Below are 8143 nucleotides of genomic sequence, written 5' to 3'. Positions count from 1 at the left end.
GTTGGTCTAATAAAAGGTATCATTTTGGAACCAAGAGTTCTAGTCGTTTGTATGTCCTACATTTTGAACACTTTTACTATTATTGATTGTACCTCGTACAAGGCTTGAAATTATCGTGCAACTATGATAACCCGGCAACACAGCCCTAAGTGGAGGCCAGACGGGAGCCCCAGGGCCCCATCCCAAATCGGGACTCAACCCGCCTGCAGCCCCATCCCCCGGGAGAGCCAGCAGAGCTGTCGTGGCTCCAAAACTAGGTAGAACAACCGCGCATGCGCGGGCCGTCCAGCCCCTCAGGGGGAGCAGAGGCGCTAACTGGGCCACGCAATGGGGGCGGGGCGCCCGTTCTGACTCGCTTTCATGGTTCCCATAGCAACCGGGACGTTGGCGGCCTAGAGGCTCCCGGTCAGACATGGCGCTGCCGGAGCCAGTCCGGAGACGGCTCAGCAACTTCAGCCGGACTGTATTCAGCGACAGCAACCGCACCGGCCCGGAGTACCCCGACGGCGGCTGTAGCCCGGGTAAGGCCTGGCTCCCGTGCCAGCGGCAAAGATGGCGGCGGTGGCGGCACCCTCGCGGGTCGCTGCCAGGAACCAAGATGGCGGCCCAGGTGCCTCCTCTACTTCGCTCGCACATTGAACCAACGGCGCAGCCCCTCCTACACTCATTCACTCACTCGCAGGTGGAAGGGAGCCTCCCTCCCAACCTGCGAGCGAGCAGTCCCCGCGGCTGCTCAATGCCTGGGACTACAGCGGCGCCACCACATAAGGGGGCGGGGCGCTGAAGGCGGGGCAGGAACGGGCTAGCCCGTCAGAAGGGCACCGCCTCCTCCCGCTAGGCACGGTGAGCGCGTGCGCAGTGGTACCGGCTGAGCTGCACTGCCTTTGTCTGTCCTCGGGTCCTGCCAACGGGCGGGGCAGGCTTTTTTCTGCTTAATGAGTTAGATATCCAGGTTGTAGCAACATGAGGCAAAAGGAATCAGAACTCGTGGTAGAGGTGACATCTGTTGTTAGACCAACTAGATTTTTGCAAAAAAGAAAAAAAGTCTTTAATTGCAATTAAAGATAGCTTGCAAGTGAGGGATACTTTGACCCTAGCTGACTTCCTACCAGTGGGGCAGGGGGCTGGACTCGATCAGCACTAATGTCAATGAAATCTATGAAGCCTTTTTTTCCCCCCAAAAAAATCTAGTTGGTTTAATAAAAGATATCACCCCTACCACAAATTCTGAATTGGACAGAGGTACACATGGTTGGGTGTGTGTAAGTATTTACACACATGCAAACAGGCATACACACAGGTGTATATTCACACCCCTAACTTTCCTGAACTCAAGCTCTCTTCATCAGTGGCAGTGAAAGGTCTAGGCCAGCGGTTCCCAATCTGTAGTACACGTACCACCAGTGCTACACAGACACCGTGGCAGTGGTACACATTAACAGATTTATTATTATTATATATGACAAAAATTTGCTGGTGATACTTAAGGTCAAACTGAAAAATTTGCTGGTGGTTCTTAAGGTTGTATTGTTTTAAATTGGTGGTGCGCAATTTGTCAGAGTTTGGGAACCGCTGGTCTAGGCTCCTCTTCGCAGCATCTGCTAAAGTGGGGTGGACTTCAAGAAAGCTTGTTCTCTCTCTGTATAGATATACACACACATATAGAATCATAGTTACTTAGTCTGTAAGGTACATACCTACCCTGCCTTACGCCTGTCTTTTTAATTTTTTTTTAATACCAAAACAGCCTGGCTCCAGGGCTTCCAGGACTGTAGAAAAAGCACCAGAGGTAATTGAACTAGTAGTATAGGCTCAGGTCCTTCAGTAAACAGCACCGTTCCATTTCTGAACCCCCTGTACCTCTGCTGTTCCTGCAATTTGGGGGTTTTCAGGTGCTAAAATAACACAGGGAGTCACAGGCATTGGATTTACCCATTTCAGTGCTTAAATTCTCTCAGTCCCCTCTTTATAATAGCAAGCATCATACTTTATAAAGCCTGGTTCGATACCTTCCGCTTCTCCACCACCTTTAGTATCAAATAGGATTTTTTTTTTACATAAAAAATTACAAATGAAGAAATACTTTGCTGTTTGTAATACAAGGAATAAGATAGACAAATACACCCAGTATCTTACTCCGGTGCGTCCTATTGCACCCTACAGTAAGCAGCAATTAAATTAGTTCAAGAGTGGGGGAAAGAAGTTGACATTTTTGGCTACTTTTGTCAACTATTTACCTGAAACTCAATCTTAAATCCTAATCCAAGTATTAGGAATTTGGCCTAATATTGAAATATTAGGACAGGTATTTCAGAAATGTACCCATTGGAATAATACTTGGAACAACCCAGTGTAGCATAGCATCACAAGATGGTCACACAGAAAATTAAAAATCTTGGCCTCTGTCATTAATCAAAACCATTACCATTATCCATAAGTAACTTGCAACAGTTTAAAATGCCTCCTTGTAATTAGATGTTACTTATCCATTGAAGGGTAGGCTGCTGATATCAACTGATACGTTGTTCCAGTTCTGAACGGCTCTCCAGAAGCAGTTCCTTTTCTAATATCTGGAAATGAACTGTCCTGCATTCATCAGGACAGGCTGCAACTAAGAAAGCATGTTATAGCTAAGTAATGAACATTTTTTGGAGGTCTGTAGGTCATCTCCCATTCCTCCTAGTTGGAATAGTTTTTATACATAAAAATGTTGGACTATTAAACATGTCAGTCATCTTGTACCTTCTGTTTTTAGTGTAGACAGTCCCGCCTCTTTACACTATTACCTTAAAGCCTTGTCCCAGTTCCTTTACTATATTCTCCTGCCCCTCCACCTAGCTAATTAATTATCATGAATACTTCAGCATCTGATAAAAAGATTTCTGGGATATGTCTGAGAATTGAAGGTACCATGACTGCATGAGGCTGAACTGGAAACAATGATGATGCTTTCCGAGGTAGAGCAAGGACAGGTAGGAGACTGGAAGTCAAAGAGAAACTAGCCAATATTTGAAGATGGGTTCAATGATATAGTGTTGTTACATATCAGGTCACAAGTCTTAAAGAAAAAAAAAGATACAGAACTTTTGGGTTGCACATGCAGAAACAAGAGATGTTTAACAGGAAATGGAAATGAGATCATAAGAAGAATTTGGCACCTGCCCACAAATGGTAGCAAGTGCCAGTTCTTCTGAACTGCTCTTTGGGACATAAGAGAAACAGATCATTAGTAATTCATTCAGGTATTTATTGATATCATACTAAATATGAGGTAATGCGAATAAGCTTGTCTAATTAAAGGCAAAACTGTTCTCTTGTGTTCTTTTTAAAATATACAACTTTTTTTTAATACCAAGTCTAATCTTTTGAACCTGTGGATGAATTTGAACTGTTGTGGAACTCTACTATCTGCATCTTATCACAGGGCTCAAGAGTTCTGGTTTTTCAGGTTTTATCAACTAACTTCCTCCTCACTACAGTGTTTGGTTTGCAATTCCATTTTGTTTGATGGACATTCCAGTTAGATAGTTTGTTTAAAAACAACCTCCCACCACCTCCTTCCCCCAAAACCAGCTATGCACAAATTACATTTGATTGACATTGCTAAAGGCCAGTGATACATCATGAGAGCGGATTGAGGTAATGACAGAGCTGGTAGCTGGTTTGGTTGGTAGCTGTTTTTAAAGAGTAGGGGCTACTGCCTGTCAGATTCAAGAAACATTAATGGCATTGTGAGCAAACAGTACAAGTTTCCCTACCAACATGCAGAGATAGAGATCCTGGCCTCTAGGGATCAGTAATGAATATGAGCATAATCTAATTTTGTGCTTAGCTAATTGTGAGTTGTTTTGCTGAACTGTCAACAGAAGGAATCGCTTGTAGTTCTTGCAACATATCTATCCAGTAAGACTTGGGCTGAGCCCATCAGCTCAGTTTACAGAGACTGCTGAAGAGTTACTAGATGTTGCTTCTCAGTCCTCTTTCATTAGGCATCAGAATTATACTATCTACTGACTAGTGAAAAGCTGCAATTTATGATAGATATTGTAGAATGCTATAGGCCAGGAGTATCAAACTTATCTGGCCCCACAGGCCAGATGAGTGGCACAGGGCGAGATCAGCTCCACAGACTGGCCCAGCTGGATCCAGTGTGTGGGGCATGCTTCATGTGGTGTGTAGGTCCAGTCCAAGTTCTGGGCAGCACTGCACCCTGGATGATAGGGCTCTGCAGGCATCTTTGACACCCTGTTATAGGCAATGATTTAGCATAAGGGTGTCAAATTTATTTGGCCCTACAGTTTTAGGCAAACCTTGGACAGTTTAACATTTGATACTGATTTGTCCAAGTTTGAAATTCAGTCATTAACATGTTGGTTGAAAGTTACTCTTTTTGAGGTAGTGGTGTCTTTCTCCACTGTGTTTGGAAAGAGAATGTCTGACAAACAGGATGATGAGAGCTCCCTTTTCTCTCTCCAGATAACGAAATAGTTTCAAGTTTGCCATTGCAGATGTCCCTCTATTTCAACCTCTACTTTTTCCCATTCTGGTGGGTGAGCAGTGTTGTCATGCTTCAGCTGAAGGTGAGTCCTTAGATAGAATGAATGTTGAAGGGTACAATTTTCTTTTGTCAGTCTTATTTCCTTGTCCCATCTTAAAGAATTACCTTTTCTAGTCAATAATTCCAATCCAGATGTGGAAATTTAATAGATTAAAGGATCTCAAGCAGGAGTGTATAAGTACTGGGTTATGAGGAGGAATATGTCTTGACAGAGTTAATAGCAAGTTTGATAGAGAGCTGACTGAACAGCAGGGGCTACTGCCTGTCAGATGCCAGAAACATTGACAGTGTTGCACAGATCTCATACACAATATACTGGCTGCTGTAGGAGTCGTGTAAACTAGGGATAGTTCTGTTCTCACAAAATTCTTATTCTTTTTCCCTCTCTCTAGTACTCAGTCTTGCCAGATTACTACAAGTTCATCCTGGTCACAATAATCATCCTTGCCTCTCTAATTGAGGCCATCCGACTATATCTGGGATACATAGGCAATCTGCAAGAGAAGGTAGGTCCCCATCATCTCCCAGAGCAGTTGATTCAGGATTGCATTAACTGCTAAAAAGAAAACTTACCTGTTAGATTTCAATGTAGGTTCAATACCCCAGGCAAAAATGCTTCCAGTTGAATTAAAAGTTGACTGCATTTGTTCTAGCTGTGCTCTATGTTCCTTTCAATTCCTTAAACCACCCCCTCATTTTGTTCGTCCTTCTGAGGACCCTTCTCTCTGCCTCCCCTCTCTTCTCAAAACCTCTTCTACATGAAACTCCACATGACTAAAACCTTTCTCTCCATCTGCATACAAGTTTCTAAAAGCCATTAACATTGCAGTCATGACAGGGTGGGTTTGCATTCAGAATTATGGAGGTACTCTCTAGAGCACAGCATGATTCCTTTGGAACTGGCTAGGTCATGATTCCAACTAGCATACTGCCACTATACTGTGGTACAGGTCTCTCTTTCCAGTTACTGTTATTTTTGTTCCTGCTTACTCCTTTATACTTTTAATTCCCTTCTTACCTCTCCTCAGAATACTGGAAGATCATCCTGACTGTTCCAGGTCTTAACATTTTCTTAATTACATTGATAAAATGAAATGGCTGAGAATAATGCTGTTCACACCAGCATCACACTGTTCCAGAACACCTCAATAAAGTGTCCAGCAGAGGTGTAACTAAATTTTTTGTCTCCCTGCCCAGGAGGGGAAAGAGGTGTCCAACAATCTAGAGTCTTACCTTCCCGCGCACAAAGCAGTGATGCTACTGCTGTCACAGGGTTCCCCACTCATAAGCTGTTGCTGCCACTGCATAGGAACCACCTCTAAAATCAGTTATTGAGGGCTGGTGCCTCTCAGAGATCAGATCTCTGCCTTCTCACCACCCTTAGTTATGCTACTGGTGTCCAGCAACTGAGCTGGCTTAACTGCTGGTGAAGCCATTTTATACGCAGAAGGAGGTCACAAATTCCTTCATCTTCCTGTTTATGTCCACTTTTTTCACAAGTGGACAAAAATGGCATACTTGGTTGGAAGTCTAGTAACAGAGTGAAAAGACCAGCAATCACATGTCACTTGGTTTCTTCTGTTACCAGACTGTTTTGAAACCCATAGATGCATCAGCGACTAGGACTTCCCTGCAGAGCCAGCTGTATCAGTGAAAAGAAAACCTGAGAAGCCCCTGATCTTGTTCTAAACACTCCCTGCAACAAGAATCCTTGTGCCACTATACTGAAACATCAGTGCATCATTACAACCTTGGGTATCTGTGTTCTATTCTTAGTAGAGCTGGTCAGCAGTGTGATCCCACCCTACTTGTGATTTGTCAACAAAAAAACCTGAAAAACAAAAAATTTTCTGACACTAAAATGATGCCATACTGCTTCATATTAATTGCAGTTCCAGTATTTTATGCTCCCATTTTTCTCCATAAGCTGGGCTCACGGGTCAGACTACCTGACACATGATATATTTTAGTATCATGTGTATTAAAGTCATGGCCACAAGTGTACTATGGGAGAGAAGTCCACACAGTAGAGAATGTGAACAGAACAATCAGACTACAATGTACCACCGTACTGCCATAATTAAAGCAAAATTGTGGTGTTTCAGGCATTCTGGTTCTTGCCAAGCAAAATTTTTCCACAAAAAGGCACTTCCTCAGAACGTTTGTAGAATCTAAAACCCATTTTTCTATGGAAAAACAGTTTAGATAGAATATTTTCAAACAGCCCCATTTCTTAGTGATCCCACAGCATATGTAGGCTTCAGGGAGATGAAAAATTAACTTTATAGCAAAAGATTTAGAAAAGTCCTTTTTAATAGTATAACACAATGCTTGAATTATAAAAGCTGGCAGCTTTTATAATTATTAACATTTCCTGTTATGTTTATCTGTTGTAGGTCCCTGAGCTGGCTGGCTTCTGGCTCTTGAGTCTTCTCCTTCAGTTTCCCCTAATTCTCTTCTTGCTCTTTAATGAGGGTCTGAAGATCCAGCCACTGGAGCGTGCAGTCCACATCATCTTTGCCTTCTTCCTCACCTTTCAGGTCATTGCAGGTTTTCTTGCCTTGAAAAGAATGGTGAACCAATTGGCAACTCGCTTTCACCTTCATGAATTTGACCAGCTGGACAGACATTCTGCAGCTGATTATCCAGCCTGGGAGAAGAGAGTACAGGCTCCCTGGGTGGCTGGATCACACTTGGAAGCAGCTCGTCCAACAACCATTGGCTGGGGTTCTGCACTTAAGGCTTGACAAGCTACCAGGGTAGAGTCTGGGAATGAGTGTCCCTTGCTGCTTTGGATTAACCTCAGCCTTCTTGCTCATCAGACATTAAAAGTAGCTCTTATGCAGCAGGCAGTATTTAACCCAGGAGATATGAACTCCATTCTTTGTGATCAGTTACATGGTGGACTTCAATTCGCATGCATGTCATTATAGAGTTTGTAGATTTTATACTTTATACTTTAGCAAGTATGAAATTTCTTTTACTTGTATACAAAAGATTTCTATTTTCATGACCATTTTGCAATGAAATGTTTTGTTTACAATAAATTCACAAAAGTGTTTTTATTTATGTCTGCATGGTGGTATAATCCAGAGTGCTTGTGAGTATAGGACCGCCACAGGAGGCAGGGGGCAGCACAAAGGGGAGACAGTAGCCATTGAAAACTGCATCAGTTATTTCATTCCTACAGCTCTGCATGTAGCGTGCATGCTCTCCTTATTAATAACCCTCCACTGGGGCAGGTCCCCTATACATCTGACACAAGCTCAGAAAGGACAGAAAAAGAGTATGCTTTCAGCAACCCCTCATCACTAAACTTACTCAACATTCCTAGAAACAAAGCAGAAAGTTTTAGAAGAAAAAAATACAGTTAAAAATGCTCAACAGGAAAGAGGGCCAGCCCCAGCTATTTCACTGCCCTGAGTAAAACTAATCTTTCTATGTCTTGCCCTGCATTCATATAGCTAGCCACCAATACTCTAGAAATGCTGCTCTTGAATTTTGCACCTGCACAGTTTGTCCATAGGCTGACTCTGCTAAGAGTATTTTAGATTCAGGTTAGGTTAGGAAGGCCTCTAACGCCAA

At 43.1% G+C, this 8143-nt stretch overlaps 1 protein-coding gene across 1 annotated transcript; it reads left to right on the top strand.

Annotated features, from left to right (window-relative positions):
• The first annotated feature begins 294 nt into the window (after nt 1-294).
• Nucleotides 295-7623, top strand: TMEM17 (transmembrane protein 17). The gene is made up of 4 exons (XM_006274176.4): nt 295-521; nt 4477-4580; nt 4951-5064; nt 6955-7623. Exons 1-4 carry the CDS (start codon nt 413-415, stop codon nt 7303-7305), a joined length of 678 nt encoding a protein of 225 aa, XP_006274238.1. The 5' UTR covers nt 295-412; the 3' UTR covers nt 7306-7623.
• The last annotated feature ends 520 nt before the right edge of the window (nt 7624-8143 follow it).

Source organism: Alligator mississippiensis, chromosome 1 (assembly GCF_030867095.1).
Source record: "Alligator mississippiensis isolate rAllMis1 chromosome 1, rAllMis1, whole genome shotgun sequence".
NCBI lineage: Eukaryota > Metazoa > Chordata > Crocodylia > Alligatoridae > Alligator > Alligator mississippiensis.
This window is presented reverse-complemented; position numbering and strand designations above follow the sequence as displayed.